This window comes from Brachionichthys hirsutus, chromosome 2 (assembly GCF_040956055.1).
Source record: "Brachionichthys hirsutus isolate HB-005 chromosome 2, CSIRO-AGI_Bhir_v1, whole genome shotgun sequence".
Classification (NCBI taxonomy): domain Eukaryota; kingdom Metazoa; phylum Chordata; class Actinopteri; order Lophiiformes; family Brachionichthyidae; genus Brachionichthys; species Brachionichthys hirsutus.
Window position 1 is genome coordinate 2,791,162 of NC_090898.1, and position 22,690 is coordinate 2,813,851.

The 22,690-nt window shown below is 42.3% G+C and overlaps 1 protein-coding gene across 1 annotated transcript in view; it reads right to left on the bottom strand.

Annotated features, from left to right (window-relative positions):
• LOC137905801 (plexin-A1-like) overlaps positions 1-22,690 on the bottom strand; it is a 174,330-nt gene that overhangs the window by 84,213 nt on the left and 67,427 nt on the right. The window contains exons 3-7 of the mRNA XM_068750066.1: positions 12,604-12,735; positions 3,330-3,430; positions 2,089-2,212; positions 1,710-1,863; positions 370-469 (exon numbers count right to left, since the gene is read on the bottom strand). Of these exons, the coding sequence (XP_068606167.1) occupies positions 370-469; positions 1,710-1,863; positions 2,089-2,212; positions 3,330-3,430; positions 12,604-12,735 (611 nt within the window). The remainder of the gene's footprint in view (positions 1-369; positions 470-1,709; positions 1,864-2,088; positions 2,213-3,329; positions 3,431-12,603; positions 12,736-22,690) is intronic.

Genomic DNA, 22,690 nt, shown 5'->3' on the forward strand with positions numbered 1-22,690 from the left:
AGTCTCTTAAAGTGTATCTATGATGAAAATTACAGACATCTCTCATCTTTTTATTTGGAAAATTGTGGCCCTTCGTATTCGGAAGTTGACATTTTTTTAAATCAGATATTTGATGGAAAATCATATATTTTTAACCAGTTGAACACTGTAAATATTAAATCAGTGCCCCGTGTAGTGTTTTTAAGCCTTCTCTCCTTCCCAGCAGATACATAACACACACACACACACACACAAATCATAAAAAAAAGACTCTCCACCAATCGTGCCCTCAGATTTGGAGGCGCTGATCCTCATCCCACTCGCTTCACACTCAGCTGCAAACCACTGATTCATATAACTTGCAAATTTAAATGCGAGAGAAAAACTTACGACTGATGGACACTGCAATTGTAGAAAATTAAGTCCACACTGGCAAACTTCTTTCCCGTCTCCTTTGACTTCAGATACAACTTTATTGCACGTTGGTCTCCTACAAGGATTCACAAAGTGTATTATTACTTGTGGGTTTTTTCAGCAATCTTTCTGTTGTGCACAACGTATCATTACAGTACATGTATGGCAATGGTATCATGAACTTGGTATCATAGTTGAGCTCAGCCAATATATTCTGAAATGTTAACAGCCTTATTTGACACATTTCTTGTCGATATCTGCATAGCTGACATTTCAGATCCACGCTGTTCCTGCCGGGAAGTAAGCAGAGCCAGGAGCACAATCAATAGAGACGGCGGAGTCATTACTCGGAGGACGGAAGCTGTCCATATGCCTATATGGGGATTGTACAGTCAGTTTTTGAATCTACAGTTTCTTATTCTGCTGATCATGGGAAAAAAACGGATCAACTTAAAGAGCAGAGTAACTTGTATTTCACACAATGCAGCGAACAACTTGAATAAAGCCTTCGTAGAGGTCAGGGTTCGGTGTTGGTATTTGATTTTGATCATTTGCATTCCTTGTCCTTTCCTACATTCATTCTCTCACGGCTTAGCTACCATGTGTTGGAGTTTACCCCCGTGGAAGAGATGGTTGTTTCCCTGCGCCTTTGGGTCGGGGACAGGTGTCTCACTGATGTTTCGGCCTAAGGGCTGTACCCAACCTACTTGGAGACCCTGGTCGGGGTAGGGCTACTGGATAGTGCTCGGACTGGGCAAGCCATTGTTCTTCTGGGGGACTTCAATGCACACGTGGCAGAAAGACTTGGGAGGGGCTGGTTGGGATGAACAACCTCCCTGCTAGTAACAGTTTGTCCATAAGGAACGCCTTGTTTAAGCACAGGGATGTCTAAAAGTGCACATGGCACCGAGGCCGGAGGGCGATGATCGACTTTACTGTCATATCATTGGCTCTCCGACCACGTCTCTTAAACACTTGGATAATGAGTGGAGCAGAGCTGCCTTTAGGTGACTGATTCAAAATAACTTTAGAATTATTGTTGCTCCAGCTAACAGGAGCTAGGAAGCTACATTTAAAGAATCAGTTGTTGAGCTTACCAACTTCACAGGTATCCATCTCATGTGATTCAGAGAAAATGTGTCAGTTTGAAAAGTAACAAAAATAAAAACAACACTACACTTTCAAGCTCCAAATGCATATGGCTGGCTTTTGATTTACATGAAAATAATATATTTCCCTTCAGGAAAATGAGAAAACTTCGACCATTCTACACTTTCCCACAACACAGATTTTTATTATGTGCAAACACTTCTTACCCTTGTCTCGTGTGATGGGGGCCACTTCTTTTCTGGAGGGGGAGAGGCAGAAGATTCGCCCACCGTAGATGCGTCCTTCTGTTTCTACATAGTCCTCGAAGGAGCAGTTGACCCCAGCAGACAGACTCGGCACATTCTGAGTCTGAAGCACCAACTACGAGGGAAGGAAAAAAAAGATTCGGGACAACATGCATTTAAAATGAACACACTCCATCATTCACAATGAAAATAATTTATTGTGTTTGGATATGAGGCTCAAAAACTTCAAGGGATTGATACACAGAAGGCAACTAAACTATATTGTCACTTTTTGCTGTTCTTAGTTTCTTCCTGTCACATTTAAGAGTAGACACCCAACCACACACACACACACACACACCTGTATTTCTGACATGGTGACAGACACCGTGTTGGGCTGGACCAACAGACGGACACACTGCTCCACCCTGGTTGTGAAGCGCTGAGGCTCTTCTGCTCGCTCACAGCGATCCTTTCTCGAGCATCTGTAGGAGGAGGAAGGTTATATTTTAACCACGTCTACATTCAACAACAAAAAAATCTATATTGACAGAACTACAATTGGCTCTCAGAAGATTTGGTATCATGAAAACAATGTGTATGTGTCATAGTAGGTAACGAAGGGTTTCATGAATTACTCTTTGGTTTACCGATAGTTGAGAGCATAATGTAATGTAATATATGTTCACATGAAAGTGAGGCTTGACAATTTGAGGAAAAATCAAATGTGCATATGATAATATCATGTAAATGATATAGTGCGACTTGAATACTTTGTGTTTTTGACATCCGCTCTGTTCTTCCACCCTGCTTCGTCTCCCTCCTGCAGCACCTACCCCCCCCCCAGCAGGAGCCGGTACGTCACCGAGCTGCTTTGGCTCCCAGCATTACGAGTGATTGTAAACATGTTGGCTGTGGCCTACAACGACAGCGAGAGACTCTATCCTAACCCGAAAGAAGTCAACTCAACATTGTGGGAGTTTTTTGGGTTCCTGAAAGTGGAAAGTGGAAAGTGGAAGCGGGGAAGTTTGACGACACGCCAGTTTGCCAAAAAATGGCGAGGTAAAATATCTGCGGAAAGGGAGTAATACCACGAACTGTAACTGCACCGTATGCATGCAGTTGTACAGTAACTGTACTCCTACTGTTTCAATACCTCCGTTGAAAGGTATTTTGAGTATAATTCATTGGCAAAAGAGAGAAAAAACCAAATAAATAAAGCTAAAGATGAATTTGAATGATTGTACCATTATTATTAACATTTTTGTTTATATTGTGATAATATTGTTATCGTGGCAGCCCTAATCACAAGATATTTTCTTTACGCATCATGTCACGACAACAATCTATGGACTTTAAAATGACAGGTTTGATAATAATCAATAAAATGGAAATATTCAACTACTTGGGTGAAACCAAATATAGAAAACCTCGAACAGTTGCTACTGCCCAACTCTATACGAAACTATGATATATATCATCATATTATATCATATAAGTCATTATAGCACTCTCGTGTATATTTAATTGCAAGAACCCAACTTAATCTATCCATTGATGTTATGTCATGGATACAACGTCGTGAGCAGGATGTGCACTTACATATTATGTAGCACACACCAGCCACAATGAGGGTCTCCTGATTCCAGACAGGCTCCACAGGAAGGGTACTGTTCACAGCTCTCCACAGGCACACGAGTGACCTGGAAATAAAATGCACGCCATCTTAAATCCTGTGGTCACGTCCTTTGAACAACTTCCACCATACAAACTGGACGCGAGCAGGATCTATTGACGGCGTGTCCTCTGAGTGGAACATCCGATTGAAGAAACAAGCCCAGTGTGACTATCAGCGATAAACAGCTCTGGAAGTGCTGTTTACAAATACACATAGCTGCGTACCAGGCTATTTAGAGGGGCAAAGGAAAGCCTTGAACTCATGTAAACACACAAACAGGTAAAGATTACAGCGCCTGACAAGCATCTCTGTGTGATATAAAGTGCACCGATCACAGGCCTCCAGTGGGTCAGAAAACCTTGATGGAAGCAATCAGTACAACGACAGATACAAGACAAACAAACAAACAAACAGGAAACAGCTCCCAAACCTGCACTGCAGAAACCAACATGAGTTATTTATTTAATGTTTATTGGAGATATGTTAACTCACTCGATACAAACAACGTATCGTTTCGGTATCGAAACGTACACAGAGAGTACACCTCCCTCGCCTCTACATAACTCTCATGAACATTTGGGCACAATATCTTATGTGTCTGATAACTATTATAATGATACCATTGCCAGGCCTCTTACAGAACAGCACATAACAGCAAATTGCAGTCATTACTTGTATCTGTACAAATACCAAGCTAGTAATGCAGCCCAAGTCATGGAGCGAGGGGGGGTAAACCATGTGATGCTCAAGCACAACAGCCAGTGAGAGAAGTTTATTCAATGTGGCTTTGTGGGAGAGTTGGGCGGATGGAAGAGTCCAATGGAAGAGTCCAATTATTGCATTTTAGAATACAGATAATGGGATGGGAAATGGAAGATGCTCAGCCAAAGACTCTTTGTTTTACTGAGGTGGCGTGTGTGTGTGTGTGTGTGTGTGTGTGAAGAGTGAGACCGCGAGATCGTAAGTAAGTGAGAACAACCTATTTATATTAAATATGGCACTTTCATCCCTGGCCAATTTAGTTCTGCAGAGGGACACATTTATCTTCGGACAGTGGAGGGAGGCCTGGGTGAAGGAGGAGAGGAAAAGAGGTAGAAAAGGAAAGAACAAGATTACAAAATATCCATTTTAAGCATTCATTCCGTTCTTCAAAATGAAAATGGAATTAAGGCAAGAGAGTGGGGGAAGGGAACTTCGTAGGGATATTACAAACAAATACCAGTGTCAAATAAGCCTCTGTCATTTGGGTCACGATGGAGAGGCTCTTAATTTGTTGAGGGACACACGGGAGGAGGGTTTAAGAATGGAAGGTTGAAATTGAGGGTGAGGGATGGAAGCAAGAATGAATGAGAAAAACACAAATGTTTCATTCCACATGAGGTCCCAGCTAGCCGCAGCTACAGGCCCAGCTGTAATTGCCCTATCTGTATATTATAGGAGAGTATATCAAGTGCTTTGATTTATGGATGGTTAATTCATTCTTCAGATTATAAGACTGCCATATAAACACACACACACACACACACAATCAAGCAGCTACACAACCTACATGCAGCTAGGCAGTTTGTGAGCTTACATAATAAAGTTAAGTATTAGCCCAAAAGGACCACCTGCAAATGTTAGTTTATGAACTATATGAACGCCTTTGTGCGCCTGTGATTCAGGAAAATCACCATGTGCACAGTTTACAGCTAAGCACACTCTGCACAGAAGACCTGACCTTCCAATAAATATGCAGGTGTGTCATGAATGAAATGAAGAGCTACTGATAATGACCTCCTCCGATGAGGTTATGTTTTCGCCGTCGTTGGTTTGTTTGTCTGTTAGCAAGCTAACTCAAAAAAGTTCTGGGTGTATCTTGCTGAAATTTTCAGGAAATGTTGGGAATCTTAGCAGGAACAGTTGATGTTGGGAATCTTAGCAGGAACAGTTGATGACATTTTGGGGATGATCCTTGATTCCGGATCACAAAGTTTTGGTAACATTGCAGTCAATGGACTTTAAAAATATGTTCTGCATTATCTTGGTTGATTATTGACCGATGTTTATGGAATTTGACACAGCCATGTAGGGTGGGGACGTCTATCATACCACCGCATTTCATCCGGATCGGATCCGGATTGCGGATACTGTCGGGATCCGGATTTTCCCATTTACTTAAAAAAAATAAAAAAAATCGTATCTTGTGCAATATGTATTCAATTCACTCACCAAAAATCACAGTCATAAAGGGGTCTGATATGCACTATCATGCAAAATGTCTTCTGGATCTGGTCATGTATGAGTTCAGGATTTTCTACATTTTATTTTAACATTAAAACCCCATTTATTGATTAAAAAATCTGTTACAAATACACACCAACCCCGATTCACTTTTATTTTCATGGTTAGTGTATAAAGATACTAAGACCAATTTAGAACCTTTTGATGATGATCCAGATCACCATGTGGACGATGTAAACCAAATTAGGAGGGGGATGAGCTGCTTGGTGGAGGTCTGCGCTCTCTGAGTGCTTTTCTAGTTATTTGCTTCAGAGACAATCCCTTTTTTATTTGTTTTGTTTTCATTTGCATTTCAGCCTTTAGGTTTGTTGATTCTTTGGTCGCCTGGTAGCTTGATTAAGAAAAGTCATTCCTAACTTTAACCCGACCACCATGGCATGTTTGGCGAAGGCTTTGCACGTGCATGATTAACATACAACAGGTTTTGATGCAGCGTTTCAAAATGAGGTTATAATTAAGTCAAATGAACACTTAAAAAATTACATGAATAATTAATATGTTACAAATATTACACAGAATCGTTCCACAGGTTGCCGTTTTGCATTTCTTATTTGTAATTAATCAATCAATCCATTTGTGCTGATGTTGACAACAAGGCATGAAAGGATAATGCGCGAGTCTTGCAGGTGCTGGTTGGCAGACTCTAACTTGATGACTTCAGGAGCGGCAGATGAAAAATAGCCTCCCGGCTAATTCTGGTGCATTTACATTTCTGTTTTATCAATGTGCATTATCCTGGTGAAATAATAAAAAAAAAACATATACATACTCATCATTACATTGGGCTCCAAAATTCTGCACAGGTATCCAGACATAAAGCCTATTATTATTGTTATTCTCACTATTTCATGAATGCCATCTCCATTATTTGCATCACCAATTGCTCAACTCTATCCTTTCCATAAAAAAATAAATCGTGTATAAAACAGACCCTTTGTAAGCGTTTATGACAATGAATACAACTATTGCAGGACTGACACAAGAAGCACCAAAATTAGACTAACGATAATACAACAGGCCAATTTAAGACATTAGCTCAGATATATAATTTATATTGTAACGTTGCAACATTTAAGCAGGAGAGGAGGATTTTGTTCAAAATATTTTTTCCAGCGGCAAGCTGAACAGAACAATCATACAGTGGACACACCGAACTCTCTGCACAGCCGCACTCCTTCACTAAAAGCACAGCAATAACACGCTAACAATAATCCCCAAAGGATCATTTCAGTATTAACAGGTAGAGGCTCCAAGACTTTTATTAAGCCAAATAAAAAATGGGGGCACATGAAATAAATGTTTATGATGGTCCAAAGTGTGCACACGTGAATAATTTCATCTCATGCCTCTCTGAATGAGCTGAGGTTAATGAGTGTTTACTAAAGCAGCATTAATTGCATCTTCTTTTCATATTTCAATATAGAGCGACCCCTCTTTTTTTTTATAATTAGATCATAGCTGTTATTATATAGTGCCCTTCACTTGTAAATTTAACTACAACATATTAACCTGGAGCCTTAGATAGCTGAAGACTTAGCCGTTTAAAAGAAAAAAAAAGAATATCCTCCCCCTCCGGTTAGAATTTTTTTTTATCCACACGACCTCGTTTAAAAAAAAATAAAAAATCCATCCACACATAACCGCATTAGTGCATTGTTAAGCATTCATAAGCATGCCAAGCCAATCGGTGGCAGTAGTCCTCCAAATTAATCAGCAATCAGCACTAAAATAAACAATAATAAAAACCACCAATCAGAACCCTCCGTCTCTCGTCGTCGTGAAACATGAAACATGGCGCCAGGCTCGTTCGTGTGGACCGATTCAGGCAGAATTGCTGCTCAGCGTAGTTTTGGAATATAAAGTCAATAAATAAGCAATTGTTAACGCCACACAGTTTTGAAGGCATCCATGCTTGTTTCTGAATGCACATTTTAGTTATTTTAGTTTTATTGGTATTGGTACATGTCGGTGAATTATGTACTAAGGACTTTCAACGGAAACAAGACTGCAAGGGCTTTTTTGAAAAGCTCCTCTTAGACAGGATGTTTGACTGTACTTGTACTGTAATACATGCTACCGTTTGACTGTACCTGTACATTCCTAATAAATGTATTCATCATCATCAATTTGTGACTTTTTCAAAACCTTAAACTCCGGTTACTGGCGTCCCACAAGCAGATGAGTAAACAGAGTTTTCAAAAATCCTCACTTTGGCCAGAGTTTTTAAAAACCATCGTTTTTTTCGTGAGAGAAATCTGCAGTTTCATTTGGATGATAGGCCAAACCGTAGAAACATATCTTTGTTATTTGAGATACCGGCTGCATGTGTAAATGGCCTTGGATTGCAGCGGCCCCGAAATACTTCACAAACTTGACATTCAGTTGTGTTCTGCATCAATTCACAATGTTTCTCAGCAAAGAGCATACCGCAAATAATTTAAACTTGCCCACGCGAAACAACTCCAAAGACATACTGTTCCAAAACCAAGTCACAAATGATCTGACAGGACCAAGGGCATATCCTGATGTCTGCATCCTCTCTTCGTTATTCTCCCTGTGTCTGACGTCCTTCCCTTCCTTTCATTTGGACAAGCATCAGAGGAACTGCTTAAAAACGAGCATGCAGCCGTCCCCTCACCATGACCTCCAAGTGCAGTAAAATGTGAGTGAATTTATCATGAACCTGCTACAATGCGGTGCCGGGGGCTAGTGTTTCTCCGCTTGGCAGTGTAATACAGAGAAGACCATCTCTGGATTGTAGCCAAATCAATGCCCGGAGGTACATCATTTGACCATTATGCGACTGTCTGAGCAGGTTCCACGGAGGCAGGAGCACAATCCACTGTCAACGTGTCACCTCAAGAAGCTGTAGTGCAAGCAGATGGCCTTGGCCTGTGAGTTCAGCAGTGGAAGTGACGTTAGACACCAGGTCTTTGGTGAACTCAAGATTTTCAGTTTTTCGCTCACCTTTCACAGTCAATGCTTCTGATGTGTCTGTCGACATCCAATTATAAATAATTGACTTGCAATGTGATACAAATTTGAAGAAGAAATTTGCCTCAGTGGACTTGGATACATTTCATTAGCATCTCCTGCCAGAGTGCCACAAATTAACAGCCCTCGCTGCAAAAATGTTTTGCATGTTTGGGACTACCTACCTTTGTGAACCGGTTTTCTCAGTAATGAATATTAATAAAACAAAACTGCGCTGGAGGCTCACACGGTAACTCTGATATGACATTATGAAACTGGCTGCTACTCAGGACATGACGCCGGACACTGATGCACTTGAGATGTCAAGTTTCAGAGGCAAAAACAAAGTCGTCTCAACTGGACTCATTCTTCTGATGTGCTGCATCAGAAATGTTTTGCATTCAAAAAATGCAGTTCTGTCAATCAAAGTAAATGAGAAAAAAATAATAACAAATGGTAAATGGGCTGGATGTGGGTTGGAAGAATAGTGAAGCCTCACCCATGGCTCCGAAGCAAAGCAATAGCTTAAGAGGTGTAATCCACTCGGTCATTTACTATACAGCAATTATGTGATGTCATCCAGAAGGACATGCAGGTCAGTGATCACCTCACCATAAGCAGTCAACGACATGAAAAATGTCTCCTGTCCTCTCTTTTGGATCAGGAAAATTTACCATGTAACAAGGAAACTGCACGTCCAGAAATCACTGAATAGGAAGGGACAGAGAGAGACAGAGGGAGATCAACAGCAGGTAGCATGTCTCAGTGAAGAAGAGAGACAAGAGAGCTGTGTGTGAATCTATCGCTAGCTCACTGAAAACTCCCCTCGTTGAGCAGAATGGACAGTTCTATGTTTTCACAAGTGTGCATGCACTGGTGCACAGAATATTTATTTATATTTATCACCACCTTACTGATGATTTTATTTTTTTACTGATTACAATTTAGTTGAATACTTTTTTTTAATTGAATTTGTCAAAAATAATGTCAGATTTTAAAAAATGACATTCAAATGCTAACAAATGAAATTAAAAAAGAACTATATCAGTATCAAGAACAGTAGTTCAACAGTTTAGTATAATGTGTATCTATTTTTCACTTTCATGCCATTTCCTTGTCATCCTGACCAAACTGCTCTCATGGAACACCATTTAGGAACTATAGAGGTTAACGAGGTCTATCTTTTATACGGGGGATCGTCATATTATGAGCTTCGCGACTGTATGACTTTTCGATCGCACTCGTCTATTGTTTTTTTGTCTGTTTACGAGGTGTTTTCACGTCATACCGGAAAAGCGAGCGAGCGAATCGGGTACGCGACAGTTTCTGCCGTCCCATTGTATTGTATCTTTCTACTCCTCATTTACAGTATCATGATGCAGCATAATATACCGTATTTTCCGGATTATAAGTCGCGGTTTTTTTCATAGTTTGGTCGGGGGTGCGACTTATAAATCGGAGCGACTTATATATGCTTTTTTTACAAAATCTGTGAGCGCAGAGACAGTAGCCTACACATTTCTATAACAGGTGTTACAGGGAACTCTGTGACCCGTCAGAATCTGTCGCGGTTTCTGGAGGTTCATAGTTATCTGTCACACCTGTTATCTAAAAACACCAATTAGAAGGGCTGATTGAAAATGTCGCCGAAAAGAAAGTCATATTCCGCGGCTTACAAGCTTCAGATAGTGAAATATGGAGCCGAAAACGGCAATCGAGCAGCAGAAAGAAAGTTTGGAGTGAGCGAAAAACTTGTAAGGGACTGGCGAAAAGCGGAGGTTATGCTTACTGAAATGAAGAAAACAAAGAAAGCTAATCGCGGGCGACAAGCTAGGTGGCCACAGTTGGAGGAACGAGTTCACGCATGGGTGCTTGAACAACGTGCTTCTGGGAGAGGTTTGTCAACGGTGCAGTTGCGTCTCCGCGCCCAAGTGGTTGCCAGGGAGGTGAATATAAACGGCTTTGCGGGAGGACCTTCTTGGTGTTACCGCTTCATGCAGCGCAAACGCCTCTCTATCAGAGCTAGGACGACACTGTCCCAAAAACTGCCAGCGGACTTCCAAGCCAAGGTTGACAGTTTCCGCGCGTTCATTGAAAAGCATGTAAGTGATCACAACGTGACACCGGATCATATTATTAACATGGACGAGGTCCCCCTCACTTTTGACATCCCCATGGGCCGAAGTGTTGCAGAGAAAGGGCAAAAAAGTGTGAATATCGTTACAACTGGTCATGAGAGATCACACTTCACAGTGGTGCTGGCATGTTGTGGAGACGGATCAAAACTGCCACCGATGGTCATTTTCAAACAAAAAACCATGCCAAAAATCCAATCCTCCTCAGTTGAAATCGCCGTGAACGAGAAAGGGTGGATTGATCAAGAAATGATGAACTTGTGGCTTACAAAGTGCTATAATAAGCGACCGGATGGCTTCTTTAGAGCACGCAAAGCTCTGCTTGTGATGGATAGCATGAGAGCGCACATCACACCACAGTTAAAAAATAAATTAAAAGTTCTCAACTCCATACCTGCCATCATCCCTGGAGGCTTAACCAAAATACTCCAGCCACTTGATATCTCCGTGAATAGGAGCTTTAAGTCAGTTTTGCGTAACCTGTGGGAGCAGTGGATGACGGATGGAGAGCACAGCTTCACGGCAACCGGGAGAATGCGCCATGCAACTTTCCTGGAAGTCATTGAATGGATCGACAAAGCATGGGCTTCAGTGACAACCGCAACCATCCTGTCGGGATTCAGAAAGGCTGGAATAATTGGAACTGCAACTGACGACGAGTCTGATGTAAGCGACGTAGAAGAGGAAGCGGCGTCTTGTCTACCTGCCGAGTTGGGGGAGTTGTTCAAAAGTGACACCGAGGATGAAGATTTCCTTGGATTTCGTGATTCGGAATAAAACCTGATATTTTGGTAAACGTGTTAGCATGTTCTTTGTGCTATATGTTGTTTGGTGTTGGATTTTATCAAATAAATTTTCCCCAAAAATGCGACTTATCCTCCAGTGCGACCTATATATGGTTTTTTCTTCTTAATTATGCATTTTTTGGCTGGTGCGACCTACAATCCGGAGCGACGTATAATCCAAAAAATACGGTACTTGCGGTAATTTAACACGGGGCGACTTGTGATCGAGTCGGCACACGACAGAACCCTCGCACTGCTGTCCTTAGATAGCCAATCAAATGTGGTTTAACTCTTGGCTATTTGTGATAACTACTCGTAGTTGTATCTTTATTAGTCTGGATCAGAAAAACAAGTCCTTTTTCCAGCCTCAAAACAGTAAATGTTTATGCACTCCTGGGGTCGACCAGCAAAATTAAACCACAATTCTCCATTCCACACAGCCTTTGGCAAGGAAGACACTCCTCATCAGTAGGCCAAGGAGGCTCTGCACACATTCCAATATACAAACTCACATTCTGCTGCAGAAGGAAGAGCCTTATTCTAGTCTGTGCTGTCTGAAGCCAATACTAAGAGAGCAGTTACTCCACAAACTCACTCCGACTGAGAGAGACAGAAGTGAGGACCCCTAAGAATATAGAAAACAATGAGCCAGGAAGAGTCGCAGAAAGGACCATATCATCCAAGCCAATTATATTTTTCCACCGCAACCCTCTCCACCTCCATCTCCCTCTGCTTTTCAATCTCTGACTGAACTGAGGATTTAGCTTGTGCTGAAGCTCTGAAGGTGTAAAAAACATTCTTCTTTGTCATCTCACTCACTCCGTGTGATGCGATTCTGATTTTGACCAAAATAAGTGTGCAGAAAATAAGATACAATTTCTTAGCTTAGCTGCAATCAAGCATCGTTTGTTTGTAGGCTACACACTATGAACACATCTGATTATCTGTGTATGTACAGTATAACCGCAAAAATACATGACATTAAACCCTAAACACATGCACATAGCGTTAAGAATAAATACCTGTTTATTTGTGAGGGTGTATAAAAACTGATGATCTGGGCTGAAGAGCAAGTCTCTCAGGATTGGTTCCCCACTGCTCACCACAACATTCTCATACAGCAAAGCAGCCTGGGTGATGGAGTTCACCAGCATCTGGAAGAGGACAGAGGAACATACAAGAGTAGATGTAATGTATTTACTATTAGAATATTATTTAAGCATGCTTTAAAAATGGTTTGTAAAATAAAGGCTATGATCAAAAAACATATTTGTCACTTTTGAACTCATTCAGTGGCAGCCGTTTTCAGCTCACCCAAGCGCTTTTTCCAGAACCACAAAATATTATGTCCTATAACTCTGTAAACACAGACCCTACCAAAATGAAATATTTAAATGTTTAAGTATCTTCCTGCCATTTTTTGTTCTTTAGATATGCCCGTTGAAAAGAGGCAGAATTCAGCAAAAACACCAGTTTTCAAGGAAAACCTGAGAAAACAAGCTTTTTGTGACACATTAAAGATCTCACGAGTTGTTAACTTTGAGAAAACAATAACAACAACACCGAGAAGGAGCTTTTGATGTTGTAATAATAACACATTTATTTAGAAACAATATATCAACTGCTCCTCGGTGACCCAGACGGCAACCGCTTGTCTAAGAAATCCGGATCAAGCTCACTATCCATCCCAATCCAAACCCAAACCGTCAGTTGAACCGTGTGTGCCCTACACCGCACATTCGATTGATCAACATCTATGGCATTAATTCAACTGATTAAAGAAATAATTATATAGACCAAAAACAGTATGCAGCCGGAATATTCATTGACCTTCAGACAGCGTTTGACACAGTTGATCATAATACACTAATAAAAAAATTGGAACATTATGGGATCGGGGGGGGGGGGTAGTGTCGCAGTGGGTCAGGAGTTATCTCAGAAACAGGCAACAATTTGTTAAGAGTGTTTGGATACTGCTTGTGGGGTCCCCCAAGGGTCAGTGTCAGTGAATAATATATATATATATATACACTGTATATTTTTAGAGATGTTCAAAACAATATTGTCTAAGTTGTGTAGCACGTACAGTCATTTACATATCCCCTGAAGCTAGAAGACTAGAGCTTTCAAACGAGATGCCCCACAAGCATCCATCCATCCATCCATCGATCCTCAACCGCGTATCCGGGGTCGGGTCGCGGGGGCAGCAGCCTAAGCAGGGAAGCGCAGACTTGCACAGTCTCAAGTAAAGTTGTCTTTTGAACTTTTTTTGCTCGCCTCAGTTTCTGCATTCTGGGGTCCTCCAGTTCAATCAATTCAGCATGTGATATATGCAATGCAAAGCAAACAACCAAATGATGGCTCTTTTGTTGCTATGTTGATATGACATTTATCAGGATCATTCCTCACATTCCATCCCGTTAATTATTACCGGTAATAAATAATAATGCATTGGTTTTTATATAGCGCTTTTCTCGGCACCCAAAGATGCTTTGCATTGTGCATTATTCATTCACTCCATTGGTGGAGGTGAAGCTACTATTGTAGCCACAGCTGCCCCGGGGCAGACTGACAGGAGCGAGGCTGCCAATTTGCACCATCGCCACCCCCTGACCACCACCGACATTCACTCGCTCACTACATTCACACAGGCAATGTAGGTGAAGTGTCTTGCCCAAGGACACAACGACAGTGTACACATGTGCCGGAGCCGGGTATCGAACCGCCAACCTCTCGATCATAGGACGACCCGCTGCTGTACTCTTTGCCTGGATGTACATCCATGACCTGTGGCCCTCAGCACCGATGTCCATATCGCTAGCACTAGCATCATTTTGTTTCGTCTGCTCCTGCCCTCTGTCTCTCTATCACTTCTCTATCCACCTCCGTGTTTTTGACTCTCCTTCTACCTCTCTCTTGCTCTCTCTCTCTCTCTCTCTCAACCCAGCTGGTCAGACAGATGCCCATCCACTAAAAGCCTTAGGTTCTGTCCAAGGTTTCCGCCTGTTAAAGGGAAGTTTTTCCTTCCCTCCGTTGCCAGAGTGCTTGCTCTTGTGGGTTAAGTTGGGTTCTGTCTTTCCCTGTGGGTATTTCCCTGCTACACCTGGAAAATTGAATTGGATGATTCTCTTTCTAATTTTCCAACTTCCCTTTTGTAATTCATCACCCGATAGCAGTTTAGTCAGCAACAACACACCAAGTCTCCCTCCGTCATCTGTCGTTTATTCTCCGTCGTCTCCACAGTGATTATTATCTGCCGTAAACACGACCAAAGATCCTCTAATCTTTCTTCCGAACAGACGGTTCATTAACAGGCAGGCTGTCATCACTGTGTGCACTTCTGTTGCTTCGGAGGAGGAAGCAGCTTTTGGTTACAAGTTGAGTTCTTAGACAAATCAGCTTTGAGGAGTTTCACAGTGGGATGCTTAGTGTCTAAAATGTCTGGATTTTACACTTAAAAGGAAACTGCAGGTATAGCTGCTGTAGAACCTGATAAATGGTGAAATGCCTGTTTGAGGTCGCAACATATTTCTGTTTGCCAGAACTTCTTTTTATTTTTTAGAAGTTTGTTTATGTGTGATTTGAGTATTCTGTTAGCATCCAAATGTCATTTGTTCTAGCTGTTCCTTACGAGGCTCCCACATGAACACAACTGCACACAGTGGACCTTTCAGTGTAACCTATTATCTCCTCTAAACAGTAGCTCAGGAAAACAAACAATAGCAAAAGTAAACCATTCGAAAAACCCCACTTTATTGTAACTACTACCGTCAGAACTGCTGCACCACCGGCCATGAGTGAAGGACAGTGGCAGAGTGCGGTAGGAACTGGAGCAGGGAGCAGGCACCGGCCCACAGCTTGGGGCAGAGGACAGCTGGAGTGGGAATCAGGTCAACTGGCACAGGGGGGGGGGGGGCTGCAGACAGGAGATGTTGACTGGATATTGTCATTTAGTCTACAGGCCTGCAGGTTTTGGCTCTTCCGTGACCTCGGCTGTCTGGAAGTCAGTTTGTCCACAGAGTCTGCTCACGAAGGAAGCAACACCACTTAAGGTTTAGAAACTTCGGTTAAACTTATAATAATTGACTCCGCCCCCCCACCGTGTTTTTCAGACATTACACTGATATATCACAAGTAGTGTGATACATTGCAGAGTGATGGAAAATGTGGAAAGGCAGGGAATAATCGTGTGCAGGAATGCTGGAAAGGGTGGAGGAAAGTATCAGGTGTGCTCTGTGATAGGAGCGTGTCAGCGAGGATGAAGGGAAAGGTCTACAAGACAGTGGTGAGGACAGCCGTGATGGACGGCTTAGAGACAGTGGCTCTGAGGAATAGACAGGAGGCGGAACTTATTAGGAAAGATGATGGGCCATGATAGAGACTGAGCTACAATAAAACTTTAAATGTTTAATTGGAAATTTTAATTCATTCACATCAATAAAGGATGATAGTGGTTAATACCATGTTGGGTTCAACCACCTGTTGCACTGGGTCAAGTAAAAACAACATTCTGTCCTTTTCTTTAAATCATGTTTCAGTTATTAAAACTGTGCTTGATTAAATTCTTTCTCCGCCAACATCTTTGCTCATTTCCCTTTGTCTTTCCATTTTTCTTGTCACATTTCTGAAATGCCATGTAATGTATCCATTATTTTATATTACACCTGTATTTTTACCCACTTATCGCTCATTTCCTCCCTTTCTCGTCTGCATCGTCATTCACCCCATTCCTTTTTCCCCTTCCCTTTGGAGAATTTCCCCTTCCATCCCAATTTTCTCCTCTATCCATTCAACAATGTGTGCTTTTTAATTGGACCATTGTGTCTGCAAATAAAGATTTGATTGATTGATTGATTGATTGAAAGACTCCCACTTGGCCTTGTCCTCCCTCGCATACACAACTTTCTTACTCATCCTGTGGGTGTGTGTGTGTGTTCGTATGTGACCCCGGACTCACATTAAGTAACTACAATAATTCAAAAGTAGAGACCAGTTTCTCGGGTTGGCAGGATTACAATAGGAACTAAAGTGCGAAATGGCTGGAGGCAGGAAATGAGCAGCAATGATTCTTGTATTTAAAAAAAAAAAAAAAAAAAGTTTATTTTCCTTTTACTTTGTGGCAGCTTGAGTTGTTACCATTTTGGTGTTTTCAAACTGGAGAAAACGATGTTCTTCAGTCAAAAAGTTTGTCAAATTCTGGGCACAGGCTCGTCATCTCTGTCCGGAGAGAATCCACAATCTGATCCAGAAGTTCTTTAATCAGCTACCAAAATAACCTTGCCCACACAACAATAATGGTATTATTGTTTACAGCAAGATAATGTCCATTTTCCCATTTCTTCTCATAGCTATCCTAGTTTTTATCTTCTTTTATCAAATATTACCATTTAGCACCAACACTGTTTACAGTGAAGGTGGGGAGCTGCTCTCGACTGGGGAGGTTGTCGGACCGTGGAAAGGATACTCTGAGGATCTCCTCAATCCCGTTACCATGTCCTCTATGGAGGAAGCAGAGGCAGTGATCTCAGAGGTGGACTCGTCCATCAATCGGGCTGAAGTCTCTGAGGTGGTTGTCAAGCTCCTTGATGACGGGGGAGGGGGAGGGGGGGTTGGATGAGATTCGCCCTGAATATCTAAAGTCTGTGGATGTGCAGGGACTGTCTTGGTTGACAGCTGGAGGACGTGTCTGGGGCGAGGGAAGTCTGGCAATCCCTCCGCGATCTGGCCCCGGATGAGCGGCGGAAGATGGAAGATAGTCAATGAAAGAAAATCTGGATATTTACATAGAACAAGGGGATGATACTAGTCACATGTTGAGAAAGAGATAACATGGTAGAGATTGCTGATGTTGTGTGTGTGTGTGTGAGAGCGAGAGAGAGAGAGAGAGAACCTGACTGGAGGGCATCCAGAGCTGACTGCACAGTCTGCATCTCTCTTGGACACACTCACCCACATCATTGAGGCTGGTAACTTGGAGTGAAATTAATCATCGCTCTTTGCTTGCACCGCTGCTCTCAAAACAGGAAGTGGGTCCCAGACGCAGTGCACACACACACACATGCACAGATGCCGACAGGCAGACAGCTGGCTGCTGACAGGATGCTGCTACGACGCTGTATTCCTAACAGCTAACAATCCAATACAATCCTGCTTAAAAAGAGAACGACAGAGGCCAAGGTGTGGCAATGCGAGCGTACGGCACACACTCTCACTGTTTGGGCAGGAACCTTTGGGAAATGTTTTGTAGAAGTATCGATCAAGATGCACATCAAGATGCAATCTATACTGACCGACTTTTGAGGACCTCTATAAACCATTTTAATTGACAAGAATAATGTGCTGGTTTTGAAGTGCTGACATTAGCGTTGCAGTTGCAATCATTTTGCGCTGCAGTACGTCTCCAGTTTATGCTGCATCTATTCGAAGGAATGTGACAAAGGCAGCTAAAGATTCAAGAGCAATTTATTTCACATGAAATAGTCTTCTTTTTAAAAAAACATTATTATATAAATTATATTAAAAAAAACCTGAAAAAACAAAAACAACAAACAAAAATAAACACTTCTCAACATTGTCCTGAGACTGGGCTTCATACAACACCTATGATTTACCATTACCCATAGTTTTAAATTCAGACAGCTTTGTCTCACACTGAGAAAATCCTTAATTGGGCCCCGTCTTCTTTCAAAGACAGGAGCTTCGTCAGTCGTTGAGTAAACGTGTCTAATTGTTAGTGTCCATTGTGCCTTTGTGGGTGGGTTAGGTTTCAACCAGCAGATTGATGATGTTCACATTTTTCTTGCAGTTATTATAGCAAGAGATGGAGTAAAAAAAAAAAAGTGATCCTGGGAAAAGCTGTCTGGGAAAGCATCCAATGGGAAAACCAGAGGATCCAGGGAGAGATTGACTTTCAATACCTTTTTCAACATACTTTTAGTATGAATGGGGCACAGGGGGGGACTGCAGACAGGAGATGTTGACTGGATATTGTGCAAATAAAATATTCGTGAATTTATTGATGTTATTCTCCCAACCCAGAACCCTGATCTGCTTTATTAGCACTATTACCAATATCAGGATTTGTCATTTTCAATCTACAGCGCACTGCGAGAGTCAAATATTCACTTCATCCTTCTGACTTACATCCGTGCTGGAGGATATGCGCTATAAACGGACACTTCATCACCAGAAGACGCTCGCAGTGGACGTCTTTCTATGCAAGTCAGGAGCACAAAGATAAGCACCCGACAGAGCTGGCTCGGGACACGGCTCTGTGCTTGATGTGACACGGAACAGTGCATGTTCTGCTGTCACAAGGCCTCTTAAATCTTTCACATGTAGGATGGACCTCTCCTCATTGCTGCCGCCTTCTTCCAACACACACACACACACAGAGACAGCTTGCCTCCCCTGTCTGCTGCTGTAACGACCTCATGTTGTAAATATTCCCAGGAAAAATCATTTCCCATTTTTTAACGCCCTCTTCCTCTGGTTAAGTTATTTTTCATATCCCCTTGCACGCTTCCTCATTCTTGCCTGTGCTTCTTTCCTCTCTTATCTTCTGGCCAAGTCCTTGTTCTCAAAAATACAATAAAAACAAAATTTCATTCATAATCTTATTCTTATTACGTTTGGAACAGGAAAGGAACTCTGCCAGATTGATGCACTTATAAACCGGTACTTACTTAAATCAGTAACAAGGCAGAATCATGCAGATCAATCTGCTTCTTATAAATACTTCATTCCTGCTGGAGTATGGCATACCTGACAAAAATTGGTCTGGCATATTGGACTAAAAACACTGACAGACAGCATTAGCATTACATTGGACTGGCTTCGCATCACACAATACCAAGGAGCGTCTGACCTTCCTGCGGAAGGCAATGAGGAAAGTGTGAGGATTTCGTTCCGGCAAGTGGTGTCAGGCAGTAAAGACATTACATGGAGGGCGGGTGGAGTCAGTGGGCATCCCTGCAAGGACAGGAGGTCTGCAGGGACCAGCTCAGAAGCTTCAATAGATGCGTTGATTAGTGGTTTGTTTCTTCTTCTTCTAACTGGCAGGAAGAGATAAGCATGACTGGCTGATGCGGAAACAGAAGGCTGGATGATACGAAGTGTCTGACTCCTCCCATTATCTCATCAGCGAACCAGATCATGTTGGTTTGCTTATCTCTTGGTCACTTGACATATTTAATTTAGATTTATGTTTTGCTGCCTGCATTCATTGGGGGGGAGTGATGAGGAGCTGCACCTACAGTTCGCCTACGATGTGTCAACCACTGACGGCCACATTCCACTCACGAAGGGGGATTTGACTATTCTCAAATAGTTTTTTTTTTCCAACATCGATAACTAACTTTCACTTTTAAGCAAATAATGGAATTAGTGAAGGAGCAATGGCTGAAATTCAAAACAGCTACTGATCTTCCTCTCCAGAAGATCCCTCTCTGTAACGACTGAACAAACTCAGCCCTTCTCGATCGACTGAAGAGCGTATAGAGCTGGAGCTTTTTCGTCAATCTGTCACTTTAGCCAGAATAATCCCATGTGGTTTCAAATAGATTCCTTCTGTATTGGTGAGCAGTAGCGCGACAGAACTAGTATTACTACTATGTCGGCCGTGTGGTCTCAGGAGGAAACAAATGTAGCATGATGTAAAATGTTAGAACTGTTCATCTTAACTGACCCTTGAAATAATCTGCATGGTCATTCTTGACATATTGTGGGATGCTGTGATCCTGAGGAGATTTTCTCCGTCACCCCCCCCCCCCCCCCCCCCAGCATTTTTGGGGATGTGCTCTGTTGCACGAAAGAGGATTTCAAGGAAGGAGCAAACTGGCGATCACGATGGCGGATGCACGTCGACAGCCACATAAATAGCCGGCACTGAGCTATTGTTTTCACACTCCCACTTCAATTGTTTTATCTTGACAGCTCTGAGATGTGGACAAGTGAGGACAAATCTTCATCTCTCCAGCTCTGATATGTTTGTGCATCTCGATTTGCATCTCAACAGCTTTACCCCCCCCCCCCCCTCCCTGCCTCTTGCTGGCTCCTCTGAGCTTTGGAGACCAATGCATTTTTCTTTTGTTTTGCTCTCCCTCTCTCCATCCATCTGTCCCTGTCTCAACCTGCGCTCTCCTCAAATGTTTTAATTCTCTCTCTTTCGCATTTGTTTTTTCCTTTGATGCAGCTGCTCCGACGATACACATGAGCAGCCAAGCAGAACACGTTCGTGTACAGTGCGGCCCCATCAGTACGTGTAGATGTGAGTGAATGTTTGTGTGTGTGTGTGTATGTGTTTTCCCTGGAGTAATTAGCAACACTACACCTAAACTAGCTCAATTTGTTCAGAACAGGGAGGTTTGGGTCTTCAGGTCCAATGTATCCTTGTCTTTAAGAGAATAAGTATGGATTTGATAGAACAGAGAAACGTTCAATGTAAAAATTCCAATAGATGATACACACAAATGTTGTATGCACACACACACACACACATTTGTGTTCCTTCGGATCAGCCGGAGTGGAGCAAATTCGAGGTATGCTTCATCGCTGCCACTTATTCTGTGCGTGTTGACTTTGATAAAGATCGGTCAAGACCTCACTGACAGAGGAGTTCTTGATGTGTGTGAGTGTGTGTGTGTGTAAATACGAGCTTGGCCAACACCTGCAAGGTGATAGCTCATTTATTAAAGCTGCAGTGCATAGAAATGATTCGCTTCACGTGTGAACGTAAATAAATAAAACACTCCTCTTGCATGGTCACAGGGTGACTGTCGATTGAAACACATGATAAATGGCTCTTTGGTTCTCATTGCTTGTGTCCACTGGTCTGTTGTTGAGGGAATTCATTCCAGGATTGGAACAAGAGGGACCAGCTAATTAGCCCCAGAGCGGAGATAGCTGTCTGTTACGACGTAACAGGGAAGGTAAAGGTCTTTTTCTGTTATATTATTCCATTATTTGCATTGACACATACACACATCACCCTAGAGCAGGGGTCGGGAACCTTTTTGGCGAGAGCCATGAATCCCACATATTTTTAAATGTAATGACAGTCATAAAATATGTTTAAAACTAAATACAAGTAAATGTGTGCGTTTTATGTAAAAAGAAAAAACGTTTAAAGTACAATAAGTCTCTGAATTTTTTTTAATAACATTGTTATGCTGTTGCTAACCAATGATGGATATTTCTTACCATTAATGTAACTTCTGGTGCTGCGTGGTTTTGCTGATGACTTTGTGACTACAAAGTGAAAAGTGCGATTCTCCTCGTCTTTTTTTCTTTAAGCCATCTTCTCAAAAGGGTTTCTAAAATTAGCGAGCTGATAACACGATCAAAATGAGGGAAGTTTACTTCCTGATCTCACAGCAGGTGGACCGTTTTGCACGTGCGCACATCGACCGCTATTTTCGACAGCAAAATACAGCAACCCCACTTGAACAGTGTCTCTGCCTCATCTGCATTGTCTACGCGATTGATAGACAGATAAATAGATAGATAGATAGATAGATGGTAACCCGTGAGGGATGGGAGTCTGCAGTTTACACAAAAAAAAATTGAATTTTTTTGCGGGAACATTACCACAAAAAATAAACTTCATCCACTTTCCTGTTCTTCTTCGAATCGTGCAGGAGAGAGGGAGAGCAGTGCACAATCAAGGAGCGAGTGTCTCTACACTCACACACACATTGCACTGCGTCATTGTGCACACACACACATGCGGCGTGAGGACGGTAATATTATCAGGATGGAATAAAAATGCTTTGAATCATCCATCCATCTTCAAACCGCTTATCCAGTGTGGGTGGCAGGTCCAGCAGCCTAAGAGGAGCGGAGATTCTCCGCGCTCTGATGGATCGTCTCGCACTGCCTCCGGACCCTCCCACTGTCACCCGATGGAGGAAGCTCATCTCAGCTGCTTTTATGCGCGACCTTTCGGTCAGGGACGTCCACGCACGCATGTGCACGTAGATTGTGTGCATGTTTCCCCCTCCTGACGTCAGAAGGGGATTTCTTCCAGTCGTGTTTCAGGAGGTGATTACAGACCTATACTACAAAGGATTGACTGGATAGTTTATTTTACTGTTTTGGGTTGATGAGGAC